Genomic DNA, 23,089 nt, shown 5'->3' with positions numbered 1-23,089 from the left:
CATTTCCGCCAATTCCATGTAGTCCATCACCTTCATCTGCCCTTCTTCCCGGGTGGGTAGATCTTGTGTCTTCCAATACTTCGCGATGAGTATTATTGCTGCTGTTGTGGCAGACATAAAAAAGTTCTATCCTTTTTTGGCACCAATTGGCTGACCATGCCCAGGAGAAAGGCCTCTGGTTTCTTCAGAAAGGTATATTTAAATACCTTTTTCATTTCATTATATATATATTTTTTTATAAAATGTTTATTAGGATTTTACAATAAACATAGGTTTAACAATCTAAAAGGAAAACATAGACAGGAAAAGAAAAAAGATAACAAGAAAAATACAAAAATTACCAAAAAAAAAAAAAAAAAAGACCTAGAAGAAGAAGAAAAAAAAGAAAGAAAATACAAAAAACAGATGGCTAAAAAAATAATAATAAAGAAAAATCAATTTTTCAATATCTTTAGGCTCATTTACTTATTTCCTTGACCTCCTCACACCTCCCCTTTTTGTATTCCCGTTTACAAAATCCTTTCAGCAAATCCTTACCCTCTTTCATTTATCTTTACTCTGTGTCTTAACCTATTATAACTATATATTTTCGTCCAAATGACCATCTATATTTGCATATTCTTTTTAACCTTATTACCAAAACCACTTATTTTCAATCCAACATCATTTTAACATTCATTAATTTTACAGTATTTCTGCAAACAGTCTTTAAATTTCTTCCAATCTTCTTCCACCAACTCTTCTCCCTGGTCTCGGATTCTGCCAGTCATTTCCGCCAGTTCCATGTAGTCCATCACCTTCATCTGCCACTCTTCCAGGGTGGGTAAATCTTGTGTCTTCCAATACTTTGCAATAAGTATTCTTGCTGCTGTTGTTGCATACATAAAGAAAGTTCTATCCTTCTTTGGCACCAATTGGCCGACTAGGCCCAGGAGAAAGGCCTCTGGTTTCTTCAAGAAGGTATATTTAAATACCTTTTTTAGTTCATTATAAATCATCTCCCAGAAAGCCTTAATCCTTGGGCACGTCCACCAAAGGTGAAAAAATGTGCCTTCAGTCTCTTTGCATTTCCAACATTTATTATCGGGCAAGTGGTATATTTTTGCAAGCTTGACTGGTGTCATGTACCATCTGTAGATCATTTTCATTATATTCTCTCTTAGGGCATTACATGCCGTAAACTTCATACCTGTGGTCCATAACTGTTCCCAGTCAGCCATCATAATATTATGTCCTACATCTTGTGCCCATTTAATCATAGTTGATTTCATTGCTGATTTCACTGTTTCATCCTGAGTATTCCATTTCAACAGCAAGTTATACATTTTTGACAAATTCTTAATTTTGGAATCTAACAATTCTGTTTCCAATTTTGATTTTTCCACCTGGAAACCAACTTTTTTGTCCTCCCTTGCCCCCTTCCTCCACCACTGAGTAGTGTAAGATGTTTCAGTTTGGAACAGAGATTAAACCTTACACTAATAATTACACCAAGAATATCCTTTAACACACATTAGGCACCATTTTGAACCCTTGGCCATTCAATCATATTTGCCATCAAATTTATTAAAGCATTTGTTTTTTCATTATTTTCAATGCAGGCACATGTGGGTTTTGTAATCCACTTTACTAGTTAACAATAATCTCTGGGAAGTGCTGTTGAGGGGGCACTGAATGCAAATATTATCAGCAACCCACCAAATCCTGATGGTGGCCCTAAAATCCTTGCAGGGAATGTAATGACTCTTTGAATTAACCATGTTCACATACAAAACAGATACTTAGTTTCTCCATCTGAAGTAGATAGAAATCAGTGAAATCCTGTGGTTCACGTAGCAGATGATGTTCTTTATGCTTCTTTATCTCCTCCTTTGAAAATAAAAGCACAAACTCCCTAGAGGACAACGCCTCCTTGTGTGGCCCTGGAAGATGCTTCATGACTCAAGGGAACATTTCATAGAGCTTCAAGGGAAGTAAAAACAAAAACCAGTAATTACCATGAAGAAGCCCAGTAACATGTTCCATGACCAAACTTCTTTTGGACGCCTGTTTGGTATCATGGTTGAGATCAGCCTTTCCTAACCTGCTGGCATCCCGGTATCTTGGAGCTCAGTGAGTGAAGCATCTGTTTCTGATTCCCATATCCACTAGTTTTAGTAGAAGCTGTAAATGAAAATTTGACAGCTGAACAAATCACTCTCTGGAGAGCCAGTGTGAACAAATCTGAACAAATCACAGTGAACAGCTGAACAAATCACTGGAGAGCCAGTGTGGTGTAGTGGTTAAGAGCGGTAGTCTTGTAATCTGGGGAACCGGGTTCGCGTCTCCGCTCCTCCACATGCAGCTGCTGGGCGACCTTGGGCCAGTCACACTTCTTTGAAGTCTCTCAGCCCCACTCACCTCACAGAGTGTTTGTTGTGGGGGAGGAAGGGAAAGGAGAATGTTAGCCGCTTTGAGACTCCTGAAGGGGAGTGAAAGGCGGGATATCAAATCCAAACTCTTCTTCTTCTTCTTCTTCTCTCTCCCATATTACTGGTTCTATAGTATTTGTGGGAACATGGCTCTCCCAAAACATGCAAATTATATTTATTAATAACATATAAAAGCAATTATCTCTACAGGATTCCCATTGCCTTTGGGCAGTACCATCAGCAACCCAGCATATCTTCATGGATGTCTAGTGAACATACGGAGAACCTAATCCATTTACTCTGGATTAATTCGGGATTGTGATAATATGGAAGCTATCACAGCTTCTCTCCCCTCCAGCAATCTTCCACATCCAAGGGAAGAGAGTAAAGCTTGTAATTTTATGGGCTTGAAAGAGAACATCTTTGTTTGAGACTCTGTGCTGTCATATGATTCCCTAAATCTTCCTGACACAGTGTATGTGGAAGGTGTTGAGGTGCTGCTTCTGGTTGGTGTTCTGTTCTGTCGGTGCTCTGTTATATCCCTAAGAAGACTATCATCCTTCTCCATCTGATATAAACAGAAATTTTACCTGCTCCCATTGTATAGGATTGCAGCCTTTTTACTAAAGTCGTACATTTTTCATAGTATTACAAAACTGCCTGTGTATTTATAAACACACATCCCAATGAATCATGTAGTGTGCTGAAAAAAACTATGCTGAGTTGGAGGACTCTGAAATGGGATTATTTATTGATTAGCTTCCTGGTTCATGTAGTAACAAACAACGCTTATACAGTCATACCTTGTGTTGCGTCCGCTTCATGTTGCGTCTTTTTGCGTTACATCCTGTGGCAACCCGGAAGTACCGGAACGGGTTACTTCCAGGTTCCGCCGCTCACGCATGCGCAGAAGCTCCAAATCACACTGCGCAGACACAGCACTTTGAGTTTTGGGCATTTCACGTTACGGACAGGCCTCCAGAACGGATCCTGTCTGTAACACGAGGTACCACTGTATTCTGCTTTTTACACACACACATATGAGAAAATAACAGGGTTTGTGGTAAGACAGTACCCTGAATGAGTGAAAGTGCTAGACTTATATGCAGACCAATCATGCTACTTGAAATAGTGAAATATGCCTATTTTGCATAAGAAAACTCTGCAATGGGGTGTCACTGCTAGTGGGCTGAGAAACTAGCTGGGTATTCTTCCCTTCCTGGTATTGACTAATACCCACATATTTTCAAGCCATTTCTTCTTATTTAATGCATTTTTGTAGGTTATTTTCACAAATGAATGCACTTATTGGCACAAATGTAGATGCATTTGTGTACAAAAATTATCTATAGTCTGATAGGGCCATGAGAAAGAAGAGATTGGAAAGAGAGAGGAGAAGCTGTGTGAATAGGAATGATCTGTGTGTAAGGGAGACAAAAGTTAAGGAGAGGGTGGAGGAAAAAAGGGACTGAGAGTAAGAATCGGGATGCAAAGGAAGTTGCCCAAAAGGAGGGAGTAGGAGGCATGGGGAAAGGGATGAAGATGAAAGCAGAGGCAAAAGAACAGGATGAGATGGGGTGAAGGTGAAAATGGGTGCAATGCAGAGCTGCAGAAAATAAGAGAAGTGGCTTCAGAAATGGAGCTGCAAAGGTGAAAAGGCACCTCAGTAGTTGCATGGGATGAGATGGGAAGGGAAGGGGAAATTCTAGGGGGTTCATGTGTCAGGAGTGGCAAAGGGGTTGCTGAGTGAAGGAAGCAGAGGTGCAGCCCTTAATATTTTCCTATTTTACTGTGTGTTGCAGTGGAGAATAGCACTGAGTTTATAAGGATTAGGATGTGCTGTAGCCCCTGGTACAGCCTCTTTATTGAGTTCTTTCACTCCATCTGGCAGCTGGAATAATAATAATAATAATAATAATAATAATAATAATACTTTATTTATACCCCAACCATCTGGCTGGGTTTCCCCAGCCACTCTGGGTGGCTTCCAACAAAATATTAAAATACAATAGCCTGTTCAACATTAAAAGCTTCCCTAAACAGGACTGCCTTCAGACGTCTTCTAAAAGTCTGGTAGCTGTTTTTCTCTTTGACATCTGGTGGGAGGGCGTTCCACAGGGTGGGTGCCACTACCGAGAAGGCACTCTGCCTGGTTCCCTGTAACTTGGCTTCTCGCAGCGCGGGAACTGCCAGAAGGCCCTCAGCACTGGACCTCGGTGTCCGGGCAGAATGATGGTGGTGAAGACGCTCCTTCAGGTATACCGGAAACTGAATGCCCTCAGCAGGCTGGTCAGGAAGATGAACATTTCAGTGTTTCCCAGCTGTATTCCCAAACACTCTCGCAATGGAACATTGGGGGATTTTTAATTAAATTCAGTTTCAGTAAATGTAGGTTTTTCATCACATTTTATTCTGTGCTTGGTTGTGGCCATGACATTTACTGTTTTAACCCTTACTATTGTTTAAGCTGAAATATCATAGTTGTTAAGGGAAATAGATAAAACAATTGTTCATATTAGACTGAGTTGGAAATAAGTACCTTAATGAAAGTATCATCACGAAGCTTCACCCCAATCCGCCACACACCTCCAATGAGAGGAAGCTGGAGAGGTCCAGGAGGATAGGGCCTATTTGACCAGAGCTGTTTCAGGAAGTGCAGAATCAGAAGAACCACCAGCATAACAATAAAAAATGCCCCTATTTCCATCCTTCTCTTGCTTTCTCTTTCTCCTGGATACTTTTTAAGATTCCTGGTTAAGTCCAACACTCTTTCTCTAAGGAGATCTTGCTTTCCTCAGAGAAATCAACATTTCTCTCTCTTTATATACTCTCTTATTAAAAAGAAATAAGTGTTCTGACACCATGTCCAAGTAGCCTTGGAATGTGATCCCAAGTCATGTGCTACAGTCAAAAACTATAATCATTTTTCATGTGATTTTTCAGATGAGAGGAAGTCTGATTAATATGAATTGCAATGAGAATTTTGGCTGGTGTAAGACTGATTTGTGCCAGAAACATTGGGAAAATATGTACCATACATTCATGAAATAAAATTGCATATGGAAAAGGCCCGGTGCAAATGCCCATGGGAAGCCCTCAGCCAGGACCTCATGGCAATAGCCCTTATATAGCTATTAATGATAAATTAACACATGCTATTAAGGTAAGACGGGGAATATGCAGGAGACACGGAAGGTGTTTGTAGAATTTGTGCAGCTAAAACAGAAAGGGGTCAAACTATCACAAGAGGTGTTGAAATTTTGGGAGGTTGGACAGTTACAATGGAATGGTCTCGGGGGTAGGGTGCACATTTTTATTCTTATTTATTTATTATCACTTTGTCAAAAAAAAAAAATTAAAGTAGCAGCTGCTGCCCAAGAAAGAGAAAGAGAATTATTATTATTATTATTATTATTATTATTATTATTATTATCATTATCATTATCATCATTATCATTATTGCTATTACTGTTATTAAGTCAGTAGTACAAATGAGAAAAGCTTACTAGCAGCACTTCACATAGATGGAGGTAGCTTTTCCAAGGCCTTTACTTGTGAGTGTCTGGCTGATATATCTAACTATGCTATCAAAACCTTCATTGATCCCTGGCAAAGGGACTTCTGACCATAACACATATGCTTGACTCACGCCCTTTCTGGTTCATTAAGTTCAAGTGAGGAGCAATACAACATTTCTGCAGCATTAAACTATGGAATTTGCTCCCAGAAGATGTAGTGATTCCAATCAACTTGGATGGGTCAGAAAAAGAATCAGATAGGTTTATGGAGGGTAAAGCTATCAGTGGGTACAAACCACAAGGGCTGTGTTCTGCCTACGCTGTGGCTATGGATATCACTTTCTGGAAATTGTGAGGAGAGTGCTGTTGCATTCAGTTTCCTGTTTGGAGGCTTCCCACAGACATCTGGAGGACTAGACGGGTCCTATCTTGCCTGGTCCAGCAGAGTTCCTCTTATGCCTTTGTACTTTTATTAAGAAACAGCAAAAATAAATGTGCAAGCAACTGACACCTTCACATGGCCAACAGCATGCTGCCATCCGGTTTGAATATTGTGAGATGGGTTTTACACTAAAAGGGGGAAAGTGTCTATTTTAAGCAATGACAGAAGTTTGAGTAAAGTAGGACTAGAGGGACATTGAGAGGAAAATGGTGCTTTTAAACAAAATCAGAGGTTTGCATTGCCACGGGGAATAGCACAGAGTTTATAAGGATGGGGATGTGTTGTAGTCCCAAGTAAAGGCTCTTGATTGAGTTCTTTCACTCCTTCTGGCAGCTGGAAGCTGAATGTTCTCAGCAGGCTGGTCAGGAAGACGAAGATTTCGATCTTTGCCAGCTGCATTCCCAAACATATGCGAGACCCTGAGGATGGGACAAGTGAAAGACAGCAACTGAGTAATAATTTACTTTTCAGTGTCAATTACTTCGCAGCTATAAAACATGCTATACTGTATAATACTTTGGAGAACTAGACATAGGAAAGTGAAATAATGAAGAAGAAGAAGAAGAAGAAGAAGAAGAAGAAGAAGAAGAAGAAGAAGAAGAAGAATTTGTTATTTATACCCTGCCCATCTGTCTGGGTTTCCCCAGCCACACTGGGCAGCTTCCAACCGAATATTAAAAACATGATATAGCATTAAACATTAAAAACCTCCCTAAAAAAGGCTGCCTTCAGATGTCTCCTAAAAGTATTATAGTTGCTTATTTCCTTGACATCTGCTGGAAGGGCGTTCCACAGGGCAGGCATCACTGCCGAGAAGGCCCTCTGCCTGGTTCCCTGTAACCTCACATCTTGCAGTGTGGGAACTGCAAGAAGGCCCTTGGAGCTGGACCTCAGTGTCCGGACTGAAGGATGGGGGTGAGGACGCTCCTTCAGGTATACTGGGCCAAGACCCTTTAGGGCTTTAAAGGTCAGCACCATCACTCGGAAATGGAGTGGGAGCCAATGTAGGTCTTTCAGGACCAGTGTTATATGGTCTCGGCGGCCACTCCCAGTCACCCGTCTAGCTGCCGCATTCTGGATTAATTGCAGTTTCCGAGTCACCTTCAAATGTAGCCCACGTAGAGGGCATTGCAGTAGTCTTACAGTGTGGGAACCTCCAGAAGGCCCTCAGTACTGGACCTCAGTGTCCGGGCTGAACGATGGGGGTGGGGAAGCAAATGTGTGGGCTTTTACTATGGTAGGGGAAGAGGGAAATTTTGGAAGGAACCCACAAGGGCCTATTTTAAAGCATATGTTTCCATGCTTTACTTTCCTACATGTTTGTAATTTTAAATCTTTGTTGAGGTTCTCTCACCAAAAAGTACTTGCCCCATACCTGGATCTTGGCAGCCAAGGAATTCTCCTTTCTATACACCTATTTTTGCCTTGACACCAATAAGAACATGTTAAACAATACTGTATAATCGTTTAAAGATGAACTAGTCCTTTTTTTAATTTATAACATTCTCGTCAACAATTGAATAGGCATAATTCTTTGTGTTAAAAAGTCAACAGGAGCCTTTAAGTTATCAGTGAGGATGTCTGCTGAATACTTGCAGGCATGGCGCAGACAACAATGCCTGGCTCCTGACACAGAGGGTGCAAAAATATTCCTTTGCTCTTTGAAAATTGAAACCTGAACATACACCAGCCTCCTCTACAGTTCAGAGTGCGAGAAGTATGGAAGTGGGGTAGTTTAACTGCAGACTCAGTTCTGAGTATAGTTTCATAAAAGGCTAAATTACATTCCATGAAAAGAGGTGGGGGAGCTTTAGCCTTGTCACCTGAAAAGAAGTTGGATGGCATCCAGCAGTGACGTGTGACAGGGAGCAACAGCACCCTGGTGCTGGCAGTGTTACCTCTCTCAGGGACAGGGCAATGGGGTGGCAAGTGTGAAGATGTCCAGATTGCCAGTGATGGGGGCCCCATAAGGGTTTGGGTACCTGTGAGTCCAAAATCAGCCACCCAGAAACTCCCTAAATTATCAACAGCCTTGCCCCATCCTGCTGACCAGCAGTGCCACTCCTGCCAAGGGGATATTGCATCCATTCTGCCCTACTGTCTTGCTGATGATGATGTCATTTCCTGGAAGCCAACCAATAAGCATGTCGATGAGGAGATTTCACCCCTCCCATACCCAAGAATCTCCTGATCATCTCCTGATGGTCTCTGCTGACTCTCCAGAGAGAAGGAGGCGTGTCCTGCCTATCTACTTATTCTGCCCAGCAACATATCTGTGTGTGTGTGTGAGAGAGAGAGTCAGTCAGTCAGTCAGTGTATCGGAGAGAGTGAGAGTGTTGGAGATCCTAGAGATAAGATTGCTGTTAGAGCAGCTGCAGACTCTCAGTGTAGCATTGATTTATGCTTAGAATATTCAGCTCTGTATATAGTTTTGTATCATAGTTGTAGTTACAGAATAAAAGGAAGATATTCTACAGAGCTGCTCTCCGAGTGGTTTATACTCTGCAAGACTCTGCAAAACTCTGCTGCGCAACGACTGTATTATTGAGACAGTGAATCCGGTGCTCTCAGCTCTAAGCTGTGAGTCCACAGCACTGTGACCTGTTCCTGTGGGAAAAGGAGGTCTCTGGCGGTGCTACCCAGCTCGCCTAGCCCAGTCGGGGTTGAGGTGCATGAGTCCAGTTGGCGCACTGGCTCTAGGGCGATGCTGACATCGGTTATGGGCCCAGTCGTTGTTCCAGTCGTCTGACCTGGCGTTGTTCCAGTCATCCCAGGCGTCCCAGTCGCCAGAGGTTTCTGTTGCTGATTGCCGGACGGTGGAACGGACGCTGCATGCTGGACTGATTTGCGGTGCCCAGAAGCAGAGCTGTTTTGGAGCAGAGTGTTCAAGCTGCCGCTGTTGCTCTTGCTGCTGCTTGATTTATGGAGGTATGTTGCTGACTGCCAAAGGAAGAAGATAGCATCCCAGTTTGCCTGTTAATTGCGCTCTGAGTGGGAGAGAGAGTGGCTGAGGGAGTCAAGGCTTTATCTGTGTTGCACGAGGGAAGTGTCTTGCTCTAAGTAATAGCAGACATGGCCTGTGCACATTCTGGCCAGATGGCTCTGTCCTTTCCTCTCCTCACGCCTGAAACCTATGCAGTTTGGCAAGTAAAGATGAAAGCGCTTTTACAGAGGGAAAAGCTATTTCACACGATAGAAGATGACCCTCCAGATAAGGATGATGATGATTGGGCTGAGTGGCATGCTGCAGATATGAAAGCCCGAGGGACAATTATTTTGAGTGTTTCAGACCACTTGCTGGTGAACTTAGAGGGTCAAGAGACTGCACAAGCTGTTTGGCATAAGTTGAGAGATATGCATCTTAGACAAAATGCTGGTTCCAGTGTGATTTTCTTTAAGAAGCTGTGCAGGCTGCAGTTGGAGAAAGGTGGTGATTTGCCTAGCCATCTATCTCAATTAAAGCGTCTCAGACAGGACCTTGTTCAGCGAGACCTGGCTATTTCAGAGGCTGTGTTTGCAATGCTAATGATCAATAGCCTAGATGAGTCTTATGATGGAGTAGCTGCCCAGATTTCCACGATGCCTTCTGACTGGCTAACAGAAGAATATGTGTCTAGCGTGCTTCTGAATGAGTGGGATCGCAGACAGGCTGTTAAAGAAAGCCGGGACTGTGCTGTTAAAAATATGCTTGAAAATGTGCCTGAGTCTTCAGCAGGGGAAAGTGAAAGTGAAACTGCTGCTGTTAAAGCTTTGAAATTGAAGCGGTGCTTTTCGTGTGGAGCACAAGGCCATTTGAGTTTCCAGTGCAAGAAATCTTCAAAGAAGAAGGGAAACTTCAGAGGCAGAGGGGGAGGAGGACGAAATCCCCATGCACCTGCTACTTCAAAGGCCTTGATCTCTCGCTGTTCCAGTCAACGTGGGCGGAGTTTCTTCGTGGTCGACTCTGGCTGTTCAAACCACGTGGCCAAAGATAAGAATCTCTTTGTTCAGCTTGAGAAGCAAGAGAAAGAAATTCATCAAGCAGATGGGACAGTTCTCACGAGTATGGCTCAGGGAACTGTGTTCTTAAAGAGCCTGAATGCAACTATTAAGAATGTCCTGTATGCGCCTGATATTCAGGACAATTTGTTGAGTGTTTCCCAGCTTGATCGTCAAGGGTTTAAGGTGGTGTTTGCTAAATCTCGCTGTGAAATTCTTAGAGATGGCAAGCTCATTCTGTATGCAAAATGTGTAAATGGATTGTACCAATTGCCTTTTGTTTCAGGTACAGGCACTGCAGAAGCAACTGAGAAAGAGTGTTGCAACTTGTCTGTGGATAAGAATGAGAAGTTGCATGACCAATGTATTCATTATTACCATCGCGTTTATGGTCATTTGAATTTCCAGGCTGTGGCAAAAATGCCTGATATGGTTCAGGGTATGAAGTTGAAAGAATGTCCCTACCACATGAAATGTGTTTCTTGTGCAGAGAGTAAGGCAAGGCAAGCTCCCAAAGGTACAGAGTCTGGGAGAGAGGCCAAGAAACCATATGAAGTCATTCATGCAGACTTAGTGGGGCCTCTAGCGCTCTCTAGAGGCAATTCAAGGTTTTTCATGGTTCTGATAGACTCCTATTCGAAATATGTTTGGGTCTATATGCTGCAGAAAAAGGCTGAAGCCTTTACCAAGTTTCGCCAGTTTTGTAAATGGCTCAGAAATGTACATAATGAGAATGTACGTTGTCTTTTCACAGACAGGGGTGGAGAGTTTTGTTCAGAAGAGTTTGAGAGTTTTCTTTCTGAACAGGGCATTGAGCATAGGACAGCCACGCCCAGATCACCCTGGCAGAATGGTTTATGTGAGAGAGTAAACCAGACTCTGCAGCAAGGAATCAGAACGCTGTTACATGATTCAGGGCTGCCCAATCCTTTTTGGGCCGAAGCTCTTTCGTTTTTCTGTCATGTGTATAACAGGAGATACCAGTCTAGTGTAAATTGCACCCCATATGAGGTGCTTCACGGAAGAAAGCCATGTGTAAAGCATTTTAAAATTTTTGGTTCGGAGGTTTGGGTGCACACCTCGCAGGGTGACAAACTGAGCAAGCGTGGAGAACATGGTGTTTTCCTAGGATATGAGAAAGGGTCTTATCGTGTTCTGATCACAGACACGAAAACCATAAGGCTGACCAGGAGTATTGATGACAATCCACAATGGGACAGAGTTGGCATTTTTCAGTGCCATCCCATTTGTGATGATGGTGCAAAAGGGGCAAAGAAAGTTAAGAGGGAGGCAAGTGTTGTTGGTGGTGATAATTCTGATGCCAATGTAGTTCCAGATGATGGCACAGATTATCAGAGCCCAAAAGCCTCAGGTGAGTCTGACGCTGACTCAGACTTAGCAGCTTCATATACTTTAGCTCCCCATTCTCCCAAAGAGGAGGAAGCACCAGAACAAGAGGATCAGAGAGTTTTGCGCAGATCCGAGAGAACAACCAAGGGTGTACCACCGAAAAGGTTTTCTGAAGAGTTTGCAAAGACTGCGGTCACGAGAAACTCTGGTGGGGTTTTCAAACCTAGCATGAAGTGTGCTGAGAGTAGTAGCACAAAACGCTTTATTTATTTCCTTACCTGATATTTGAAGGAAAGCGTGTATTTGAGTTCTGAAAAATGGTTTGTTCAAATCTGCCTAATTAGAAATGTCAATTTGTATTTGAAAGGAAGAAATGTGTGTGAAGATTTTTCCAGAAGCTGCTTATTCAATGGTATTGTAAAAGTGTTTTATATGCCGGGAGAGAGATACCTGCAGATATGTTAACCAAGGTTGTAAGCAGAGAACAACTTTTGGAGTGTATGTGCAAATTGCAGTTATGTTAAAGATTCTTGAAATGGTCGGATGAAATGGGGGAGGATGAGGAGATTTCACCCCTCCCATACCCAAGAATCTCCTGATCATCTCCTGATGGTCTCTGCTGACTCTCCAGAGAGAAGGAGGTGTGTCCTGCCTATCTACTTATTCTGCCCAGCAACATATCTGTGTGTGTGTGTGTGAGAGAGAGAGAGAGTCAGTCAGTCAGTGTATCGGAGAGAGTGAGAGTGTTGGAGATCCTAGAGATAAGATTGCTGTTAGAGCAGCTGCAGACTCTCAGTGTAGCATTGATTTATGCTTAGAATATTCAGCTCTGTATATAGTTTTGTATCATAGTTGTAGTTACAGAATAAAAGGAAGATATTCTACAGAGCTGCTCTCCGAGTGGTTTATACTCTGCAAGACTCTGCAAAACTCTGCTGCGCAACGACTGTATTATTGAGACAGTGAATCCGGTGCTCTCAGCTCTAAGCTGTGAGTCCACAGCACTGTGACCTGTTCCTGTGGGAAAAGGAGGTCTCTGGCGGTGCTACCCAGCTCGCCTAGCCCAGTCGGGGTTGAGGTGCATGAGTCCAGTTGGCGCACTGGCTCTAGGGCGATGCTGACAGTCTATAGACCACAACTCAGCTTGGACTTTTGCAATCACCTGCACCAAATGGCAGATATTCTTCTCTGTCCACAAATTGTCCATTCTTGTCCAAGAAATTATTCGGGTTGAACTCTGCAGGAGTCTCCCATCGTGTTGGATCAAGAAGAACAGAGCGCAGATCAAGAAGAATGGCAGTCCCCTGCAAATAAGAAAGAATTAACTTGGAATGCATTCAGATCAACACATTCCAGGATTCTCCCTCACTCTCCCAGGACAAATCTTTGCAGAGTTCAAACTGAATGGAGTTTTGAGGGGACAGGTGGGTATTTAACAATGGCCATATTCATCCTCAACTTTTTTCTATTTAAAAAAATATTTCTATACAAGCAGAAACACAGCAGGGCCTCCCCCAACACCTGTTTCAAAAAGGCCTCGCTGAGACATTTGGCCACTGCATGCTCCTCTGAGGTGCCACATGGCCCCAGGAATAGCACTAGTGAAACATGTCTGCAGATGGAACTCCTGTTTTAGACTACACAGGAAGTTCCTGCATGGCTGGGGGCATCTCTGAATATGCAACCTGCTCATAGACTCTTGGGATACAGGCGTGCAGCTGTATCACTCTTCTTTACCTTGGGAAAGAGAAAACCACGCATCTTCACATCCTTTGTACATTGCCTAGGAACCCCCATAAATAAGGCATATTTAAAGCGCTGCATTTCATGAATCACAGCATTGGTGTAGGGCAGTTTCTTCTTATCTTGATAGCAGATTGTGTGAGAAGAACCTAAAGCATCTTCTATTTCCTTATGGACTTTATCTGAAGAAAATTACAGAAACAGAAGGTTTATTTTGAATATATAAGCTTCATTCTTCCCCCAGTACTTGGCATGGGCAGTGTTAAAGGGCTAGAGCGGTAGCCAGAAGATCAAATGGAAAACAGATAATCCACATTCTTCTTTTGTCTTTGCGCTCCAGTACTCAAGGGGTGTGGTGAAAATGAATTGCTGAGAGGAGAATCACATTGTTCTGTTCTTTGGTGTTTTTTTACTCTGGGAGGCGTGCAGTTTGCCACCCAATTTTGTTTTGCTTTTTTCCCTCTGGAAGTGCTTCCCAATGATTTCCTGTGTTTACTCCCGAGTAACCAAACTTTGGATTCAACCCAGTAAGTTTTGCTAATAGGAGAGGAAAATACATATTCCCCCACAATGCAGTTTTAGCAGTTTCTGTTGTGTCTCTAGGCTCATCCTCTCCTGTGTATTCTTCTGCTTATTTTTTTAAGCACCAACCACTTGTCTTCTGGAACACGCTGCACTCCCTTCATCACTGAGTTGCCCTTTTGAGTTAATTCTCTAGTTCTGTGATGACATGTGTGCATGTGACAAGAAGAGCATTGTACATGTTTCCATGCTACATTCACACATTACGCTTCCTGCTGTTTCATTCATGCATGCCTTTCAAACTAAGATTGAATGGCACTTTTTTCCATTGCCAGATGAGAAGAACACTTTCCAGAAAGCTTTTCACTGTGACACCCGAAACCCTTTATGGACAGTGGATTTGGCCCCTATTGGATCTGATGTGATATTATAGATTGCTGAGAGAGAGAGAGTTTGCAGCGTGCTGGGCTTTGGAAAAAGACAAGCTAAATTCTTGGATTGAGAGGGCCTATAGGTTTGGGCCTAAGAAAGACTCAAAAATTGTACATGACTGTATAGTGGTTTTCAAGACAAAGACACAGAGGGACAATATTTTGGGTCTACACTATAGAAAAATATTAAAGACAAGCCAATTGTTTTGTTCAAGGAGTTTCCAAAACATTTTCGGAATTTAAGGAATAATTACACAGATTTGGCTGGAGCTCTGAGAAGGAAGAATATCTTCTTCAGGTGGGAATTTCCAAAGGGCCTCTCCTTCAAATTTCAAGGAAGGAAACAAAGAATTAGGACTGTTGAAGAAAAAACAAGGTTTTTTGGGGAAAACGTTAAGGATCTCAGATTGGAAATCTCACAGGCACCAGGGGCAGGGGCAGGAGCTCCCTAATAGTACAAGATGGCACTGGGAATTTACTCCTGGAATGTTAATGGTTTGAATTCACGTCCAAAAAGAAACCAAGTTTATCATGTGTTAGCAAAACAGAATTTGGACATAATTTGTCTGCAAGAAACTCATGTTACTAGACTGCATAGAAAAGGTGCTAACAGATTATATCCATAAGGACCAGGCAGGATTTCTGCCTGGGAGACATATGAAAGATAATATTAGGAATATAATCAATGTGTTAGAAAGGTTGGAACTTTTAAAAAATTGTAAATGTTCATTGATGCTGAGAAGGTCTTAGATAATGTCTCACGGAGTTTTATCAAAAGGAATTTAGAAAGTATTGAGATTGGACAAGAATTTTTACATGGTATTAATGCAATCTATTTTGAACAAAAGGCCAAAATTATAGTAAATACTGTGGTTTCAGAAGAAATTAGAATTGAGAAAGGAACGAGGCAAGGGTGCCCACTTTCCCCTCTGCTTTTTATTTCAGTTCTGGAGGTTTTGCTAAACATGCTAAGGAAAGAGGAAGAGGTTAAAGGTATAACAGTAGGATCTAAACAATATAGATTAAAAGCCTTTGCTGATGATTTGGTGTTAACTTTACAAGATCCAGATTCCATTGCAGTAAAAGCACTGGAACTGATACAGAAGTTTGGGCAAGTAGCAGGATTTAAGATAAATAAGAACAAAACCAAAGTGTTGAGGGAAAATTTAGATAATGAGGAGAAAAAAATCCTACAGGAAAAGACAGGCCTTGTTTCTGCGAAGAAAGTGAAATATTTGGGTGTGAATTTATCGGTGAAAATTTTGAATTTATATAAAGATAATTATGAAAAATTATGGAATGAAATTAAGAGAGATCTTGAGGTTTGGTCAAATTTAAATCTGTCATTAATGGGCCAAATATTGGTGGTTAAGATGAATGTTGGGACGTGGGTAAAACCTCAGCGCCTAGGACTTGCCGATCGCATGGTCGGCGGTTTGAATCCCCGCGATGGGGTGCGCTCCCGCTGTTCGGCCCCAGCGCCTGCCAACCTAGCAGTTCGAAAGCACCCCCGGGTGCAAGTAGATAAATAGGGACCGCTTACCAGTGGGAAGGTAAATGGCATTCCATGTGCTGCGCTGGCTCGCCAGATGCAGCTTGTCACGCCGGCCACGTGACCCGGAAGTGTCTGCGGACAGTGCTGGCTCCGACCTATAGAGTGAGATGTGCGCACAACCCTAGAGTCTGTCAAGACTGGCCCGTACGGGCAGGGGTACCTTTACTTTTAAGATGAATGTACTGCCAAAGGTGCTGTTTTTATTCCAAGCCTTACCAATTATCAATAATGTAAGATGTTTTAAAGAATGGCAGAAAGCAATGTCTAAATTTATCTGGCAGGGGGAAAAACCCAGAATTAAATATAAAATATTAACAGATTCTAAAGAGAGAGGGGGATTTTCCCTGACAGATTTGAAGATATATTTTTAAGCGGTGGCTTTCTGCTAGATCAAGGAATGGATTCAACAAGACAATGTTGATGTGTTAGATTTGGAAGAATTTGACAATGTATTTGGGTGGTGTCAGGGAACTGCCATCGGAAGGAAGGGAGGTGGAAGGGCTCACACAGGTTGGGAGAGACTCAGCAGCTGAAGAGGGAACCAGTAGGGGGAGAGGAGGTGAGCTGAGGGAAAGTGAGCTGGAGGGATGGCTCAGAGACACTTCCAGCGAAAACAGTGGGGAGGTTTCAGGACCTCCTGTAGGGACACCCACTCCTCGCCGGAAACTGTCACGCAGAGAGTCCAGAAGACGTGTTTCCGTTAAGGAGCTTTTATGTTGGAAGCGATTCCGAAAGCAACCACTGTCGGAATCTGCCAGCGACTGACGGAGCCATGTTTAAGGGGCTCCGTTACAGACAGAGGTTTGCAAACTTGACCAAACTCTGAGGGACTTGGATTTTACACACAAGCAGCTCATCGTCCCATCACAGCATTCCGACAGTCTCCGTGAGCAGCTTGTGCAGGAGAAGGCATCATGAGCAACCCAGCCGGAACCGGAGAAGCAGGAGCTGGAGCGGGTCCAAGCCTGGAAGAAAGGTACCGGGCGTTGGAGGTCCAGCTAGCGCTGCAGACAGCGAGGCTCGAGGAGAGGAGGGCTCAAGATGCAGAGAAGGGGAAAACCACCCCGCTCGCCAGAAAGTTGCCAGGATTGGTGCAGAAGTTTGGGGGGGAGCCCAAGGACTATCATACCTTTAGGACAGAGATGCAATATGCCCTTAATCTGCAGTTTGATGACTTTCCCGACGAGGAATCGCGGGTGGCTTTTGTGATTGGGCATCTCGAAAAGGGGGCGAAAGACTGGGTGAGGCCCCTGATGGCAACGAATAATGACATCCTGAAGGACACGAGGAAGTTTTTTCGTGCCATGGATCTGATGTTTTCCAGCGATATTGAGCAGGGAGTGGTACGCAGACAGTTAATGGCGTGCAAACAGGGGAGCCGATCTGTTCGTGAGTACTGGACTGAGTTTACCATGTTGATCCATAAATTGGGGTGGGATCTATCGGCGGAACCCATTCAAATGCTCTTTGAAGAAGGGCTTTCTTCGGCTGTGAAAGACGAACTTTCCCGGGCGCCCAGGGCGGAGTCTATGGACCAGCTGACCAAATCAGCGCTGACCATAGGAGCGCGCCAAGAGGCGAGAGCCTTGGAGAGGCGGGAAGGGAAGGGGGAACGTTGGAGGGAGCTTCGCATTCCAGAGATTCCAGAGCCACCGTTCCCGCCGGGAGAGCCGATGGAAATTGGAACAGCGCACGCGCGCACAGTTTCAAAGCCCAGTGAAGAGCGGAAGAAGGAGGGGAAGGGCGCCACGAAATGTTATCTCTGCCAACAGCCAGGTCATTTTGCCAGAGTCTGCCCCCAAAGAAAGGAATGGCAAGGAATGGCGGGAGCTGTTGGGGAGAGGGAGGAAAAGGTACCGGAGCAAGTAAAAGCCAACGCCTGGCTGCCACCGTCAGGGCACAGCAGCCAGGCCAAAGAGCAGTGAAAGTGCCCACGCCGGAACCTCCTAAACCCGCCCTAGTGATAGAGGTGTTACTAGAGCTGCCTAACGGACACCCACTAAAGATAAAGGCGCTATTGGACTCAGGCAGCTCCTGCAATTTCATGAGTAAGGAGTTTGCTGCTGAGCACCAGATACAGACTATCCCTTTAAGTAACCCTTTGCAGGTGACCACGATCGATGGAAGGGAGCTGCTGGGAGGAGAAGTCAGCCAGCAGACCGTCCCAATGATAATGAGGGTAGCAAGACACACTGAGCTAATAGCATTTAATGTGGCTACCTTGGGAGGAGCTCCCATTATTTTGGGGATGAGCTGGCTAGCGTTACATGATCCGCTAGTGGGCTGGCATCAGAGAGTGGTCTCCTTTGGGTCAGCACATTGTCTAGAACACTGCAAAGAGCGGGAGGCTCAAGGAGGGGCCAGAGCCACTCTAGCAGGGACGGAAGTAACGGAGAAGGGGAAGGTTCCCCAACAATACGCCGACCTGAGCAACGTCTTCAGCGAGAGGGAGGCAGACAAACTACCCCCACATAGACCCTTTGACTGTCAAATCAATTTACTCCCTGGGGCACAGCTCCCTGTAGGCAAGCTGTACGCCATGTCAGACAGAGAGATGCAGGAGCTAAGGGAGTTCATTGACAAGAACCTGAAGAGAGGGTTCATCAGAGAGTCCAGGGCGGTGGGGGGCAGCCCAGTGTTTTTTGTGGATAAAAAAAACACGGACAAACCTAGACTTGTAGTGGACTTCAGGGCCTTAAATGCAGTGTCAGAACCAGTGACTTTCCCGATGCCCAGAATTGATGACATTTTGACAAGGGTCAGGAAGGGAAAGATTTTTACTAAACTGGACCTGAGGGGGGCGTACAACCTGATACGAATAAGGAAGGGGGATGAATGGAAAACCACCATGTTCACCCCTTTGGGGGCATTTGAATATTTAGTTATGCCCTTCGGCTTACAAGCAGGCTCCGCGTGCTTTCAATCGTTTATGAACCACGTCCTGGGGCCTTTGCTTTACAAGAATTGTGTGGCCTTCTTAGATGACGTGTTAGTATATTCAGAGAATGAGGAGCAGCATGTAAAAGACGTCAGGGAAGTGTTGGGCAGACTGCAAGCCAATCAGCTGTGGGTGAAGCTAGAGAAGTGTCAGTTTCATGCCAAGGAGGTGGAATTCCTGGGGTACCGCTTGTCGGACAAGGGATTGGCCATGGATCCTGGCAAGGTCCAAGCGGTACTGGAATGGAAAACACCGAAAACAAGGAAGGATGTGCAAAGATTCCTTGGATTTGGAAACTTCTATCGGAAGTTCATCAGAAATTTTGCCCACTTGACGGCGCCCATTACGGACTGTCTCAGCAGTAAGAGGAAATTCGTTTGGACGGCGGAGGCGGAGCGAGCTTTTGAGGAGCTGAAAAGGGCGTTCGCTTCGGAAGAACAGCTCCTGCATGTGGATTTACAAAAACCGATGCGAGTGGAAACGGACACATCAGACCGGGCTGTGGGGGCGGTGCTTCTGCAGCCTGGCAAGGAGGAGTCGGAGTGGAGACCGTGTGCCTTTTTTTCGCGAAAGCTGAACAAATCTGAGAGGAACTACACGGTGTATGACCGAGAACTACTAGCCATTCATGAAGCGTTCAGGTGATGGAGGCATTTATTAATTGGAGCGTCCCGGCAGCCGAGCATTTTGTAGAAGAAATGGAAGCAATCCATCGTCAGCTCCAACTCAACTTAGAAAGGGCGAAGGAAGAATACAAGAGGCAGGCAGACAAGAACCGAAGGGAAGGTGAAACCATAAGGGTGGGAGATAGGGTGTGGCTGTCAACCCAAGGGTTGCCGTTCAAAGGAGGTTGTAAGAAATTAAGACCCAGGAGATTGGGTCCCTTTGAGGTCATTCAACAGGTCAACCCAGTGGCTTTCAGGCTCCAGTTACCCAACCACATGAAACTGCACCCAGTATTTCACAGGTCGTTACTGTCACCGTATGAGGGGGGACAAGAAGGGATGGCCACTTGGGGACCGGTCATAGAAGAAAGGGAATGCAGCAGCCATGTGGCAGAAATCCTCGACGCCAGGTGGAAGGGGGATCAGGTGGAGTATTTGGTAGCGTGGGAAGGAGAACCGGAGTCAGAAAACACTTGGGTAATGGCAGAAGATATCAATGACGAGGTATTGATAGAAACGTTCCATCAAAGGTTCCCAAGGAAACCTCAGCCTGTGGAGAGGTTCCGGAGGGAATACTTGGGGACCACCGATGAGGAGGAGGAGTTGGAAGGATTCCCGGACTCGGAAGGGGAAGGGGAGATGGACTCTGAGGAGGAGGAGTACTTCGAGACCAGGAACCGCAACAGGTGGAGAGAAGTGTTCGAGACATCGGAAGATGAAGGAAGTTCATTCCGGGGTTTTGCCTCCTCACCGCCCGTAGAGGAGGGGGCGGGAGGGGGTGAAGGGGGCCCTGGAGGGGAGGTGGATGTCAGGGAACTGCCATCGGAAGGAAGGGAGGTGAAAGGGCTCACACAGGTTGGGAGAGACTCAGCAGCTGAAGAGGGAACCAGTAGGGGGAGAGGAGGTGAGCTGAGGGAAAGGGAGCTGGAGGGATGGCTCAGAGACACTTCCAGCGAAAACAGTGGGGAGGTTTCAGGACCTCCTGTAGGGACACCCACTCCTCGCCGGAAACTGTCACGCAGAGAGTCCAGAAGACGTGTTTCCGTTAAGGAGCTTTTATGTTGGAAGCGATTCCGAAAGCAACCACTGTCGGAATCTGCCAGCGACTGACGGAGCCATGTTTAAGGGGCTCCGTTACAGACAGAGGTTTGCAAACTTGACCAAACTCTGAGGGACTTGGATTTTACACACAAGCAGCTCATCGTCCCATCACAGGTGGCATGCATATCTATGGTATGATGAGATACCGGCTCATAAAGGTTTCAAAAATCATGTAATTAGAAAATCACTATATAATGTTTGCATAAGATATAAAGATCTCTTAGAAAGGAGAACACCCAGGTGGCTTTCACCAATGGAAGCAAAGGCACAGAAAAAGCTGGATATGGAGTGTAAATGGTTGAAATATACAGATTTATTCTTGGACGATAATGAAGGATTTAAATTGAGACCATTTGACCAAATTAAAGATAAATTGGATGGATGGTTGCAATATTATCAGATTAATGAATTGTATAAACTTGATAAGAAAAATGGTTTTGCGACAGAAAAATCCAAATTGGAAATGGAATTGTTAGATACCAATGTTAAAAATCTCTCTAAAATGTACAATTTCCTGATGGAATGGCATACAAAGGATGAACAAGTTAAATCTGTGGTGACTGACTGGGCAAGAGATGTTGGAAACAATATAATGTTGGAAGATTGGGAAAGGTTGTGGAAGAAAGGGGTTAAGTTTACTGCAGGTACTGTATTAAAAGAAAATATTGTGAAAATGATGTATAGATGGTACTTAACCCCAGCAAAATTAGCAAATATTTATCACACAAATGACAATCTATGTTGGAAATGCAAAGAAAAAGAAGGTACGTTTTTATCATATGTGGTGGATGTCTCCCAAGGTGAAAGACTTCTGGGAAAAGATTTATAATGAGTAGAAAAAAATGTTGAAAAATACATTTATTAAGAAACCAGAAGCCTTTCTACTTGGAATAATAGAATTGGAATTGCCCAGAAAAGATGTTAGATTGTTTTTGTATGCCACTACAGCGGCAAGACTGCTATTAGCCAAAAACTGGAAATCGCAAGAGATACCAACAATAGAAGAATGGCAGATGAAGATGTTGGACTTTCTGGAGCTGGCCGACCTGACTGGAAGAATCCATGACCAGAAAGAGGAGGAGATACATAAAGATTGGAAGAAATTTAAAGAATATTTAGCTAAATATTGTGATATAAGATAAATAGAAAATTCTTGGAAGTAACGAATAGGCTTAGGGGTAGAATAAGAACATGTGTTAGTAAATATCAAGGATTAGAATATTAATAAAGGAGAAGAGGTTAGTAAATGATAGGAGTTAATATTATTAGAAATATGAATTTGGAGAACTGTTATACAAGTGATATAAGGAAATTCAGTTAGAGGGTATTCTAGGAAGTCAGTTAACAATGTTATGAAGATTAGGTAGCTGAAGAAGTAATTGGTTTTTGTGTTAAGTTTTTTGTATTGAAATGTGTTTTTATTTGTTGTGTGTTTTCTAACGTCATTTTTGTTATAAATGTGGAAAACTAATTAAAAAATTGGAAAAAAAGTTCAACATGAGTCAACAGTATGATGCAACAGGAAAAAAGGCCAATGCTATTCTAGGCTGCATCAGCATAAGTGTTGTTGTTGTTGTTAATTACATTTATATACCGCCCTATACCTGGGTGTCTCAGGGTAGTTCACAGAATAAAGAGTATAGGGAAGTCATATTCCTGCTCACTTCTGCCTTGTTCAGACCACAGTTCTGTGTGCAGTTCTGGGTACCCAAGTTTAAAAAGGAAATTGACAAATTGGAACGTGTGCAGAGAAAGGCAACCAAGATGATCAAGTGTCTAGAAACCAAGCCTTATAAGTTGAGGGAGCTGGGTAAGTTTAGCCTAGAGAAGAGGAGAGGAGAGATGATAGCCATCTTCAGATGCAGTGGTACCTCAGGTTGCAGACGCTTCAGGTTACAGACTCTGTTAACCCAGAAATAGAACCTCAGGTTAAGAACTTTGCTTCAGGATGAGAACAGAAATTGGGTGGTGGCAGCAGCGGGAGGCCACATTAGCTGAAGTGGTACCTCAGGTTAAGAACAGTTTCAGGTTAAGAACGGAACTCTAAAAGGAATTAAGTTCTTAACCCAAGGTACCACTGTACTTTAAGGGCCATCACATGGAAGATGGAGCAAGCTTGTTTTCTCCTGCTCCAGAGGGTAGGACTCGAACCCATGGTTTCAAGTTACAAGAAAAGAGATTCCACTAAACATCAGGAAGAACTTCAATAATCAATAACAATTAACTGACACAAGAATTACAGTCCACTCTAGAGATCAAAGGAAGCCGTGCACAGGTCTCCCTCTCTCACCTTGGATATCTGGATGACTTGCCAGGAGGAGAAGTGCCCATTTCAGAGAACTGGTGGTTGTGTCTGTCCCTGCTACAAAGAGCCCAGAAATACTAAAAGCCATATTTTCTTCATCATAGGTGGACTCTGGGTCGTTTTTGCTCTG

At 43.9% G+C, this 23,089-nt stretch overlaps 3 protein-coding genes across 4 annotated transcripts in view; 1 reads left to right on the top strand and 2 right to left on the bottom strand.

The window, feature by feature from the left end:
- Positions 1 to 5,190, bottom strand: part of LOC308478396 (cytochrome P450 2J5-like) — a 185,681-nt gene extending 180,491 nt beyond the window's left edge. The window contains exon 1 of the mRNA XM_081008088.1: positions 4,951 to 5,190. Coding sequence (XP_080864214.1) covers positions 4,951 to 5,118 — 168 coding nt within the window. The 5' untranslated portion in view covers positions 5,119 to 5,190. The remainder of the gene's footprint in view (positions 1 to 4,950) is intronic.
- LOC308478401 (cytochrome P450 2J4-like) overlaps positions 1 to 23,089 on the top strand; it is a 439,957-nt gene that overhangs the window by 241,784 nt on the left and 175,084 nt on the right. The gene's annotated exons all lie outside the window — the stretch shown is intronic.
- LOC308478393 (cytochrome P450 2C39-like) overlaps positions 1 to 23,089 on the bottom strand; it is a 60,192-nt gene that overhangs the window by 13,537 nt on the left and 23,566 nt on the right. The window contains exons 6-9 of one of the 2 annotated variants that reach the window (XM_081008082.1): positions 22,945 to 23,086; positions 13,437 to 13,624; positions 12,862 to 13,003; positions 6,567 to 6,790 (exon numbers count right to left, since the gene is read on the bottom strand). The exons of the other annotated variant lie outside the window; for it this stretch is intronic. Of the exons in view, the coding sequence (XP_080864208.1) occupies positions 6,597 to 6,790; positions 12,862 to 13,003; positions 13,437 to 13,624; positions 22,945 to 23,086 (666 nt within the window). The 3' untranslated portion in view covers positions 6,567 to 6,596. Of the gene's footprint in view, positions 1 to 6,566; positions 6,791 to 12,861; positions 13,004 to 13,436; positions 13,625 to 22,944; positions 23,087 to 23,089 lie in introns of those variants that run through there. 2 annotated transcript variants of the gene reach the window in all.

The sequence above is a fragment of the Podarcis pityusensis genome (genome assembly GCF_964106645.2).
Source record: "Podarcis pityusensis genome assembly, chromosome: 5".
In the NCBI taxonomy this organism is placed as follows: Eukaryota; Metazoa; Chordata; class Lepidosauria; order Squamata; family Lacertidae; genus Podarcis; species Podarcis pityusensis.
The sequence above is the reverse complement of the archived record's forward strand: the minus strand, read 5'-3'. Positions and strand labels throughout refer to the sequence as shown.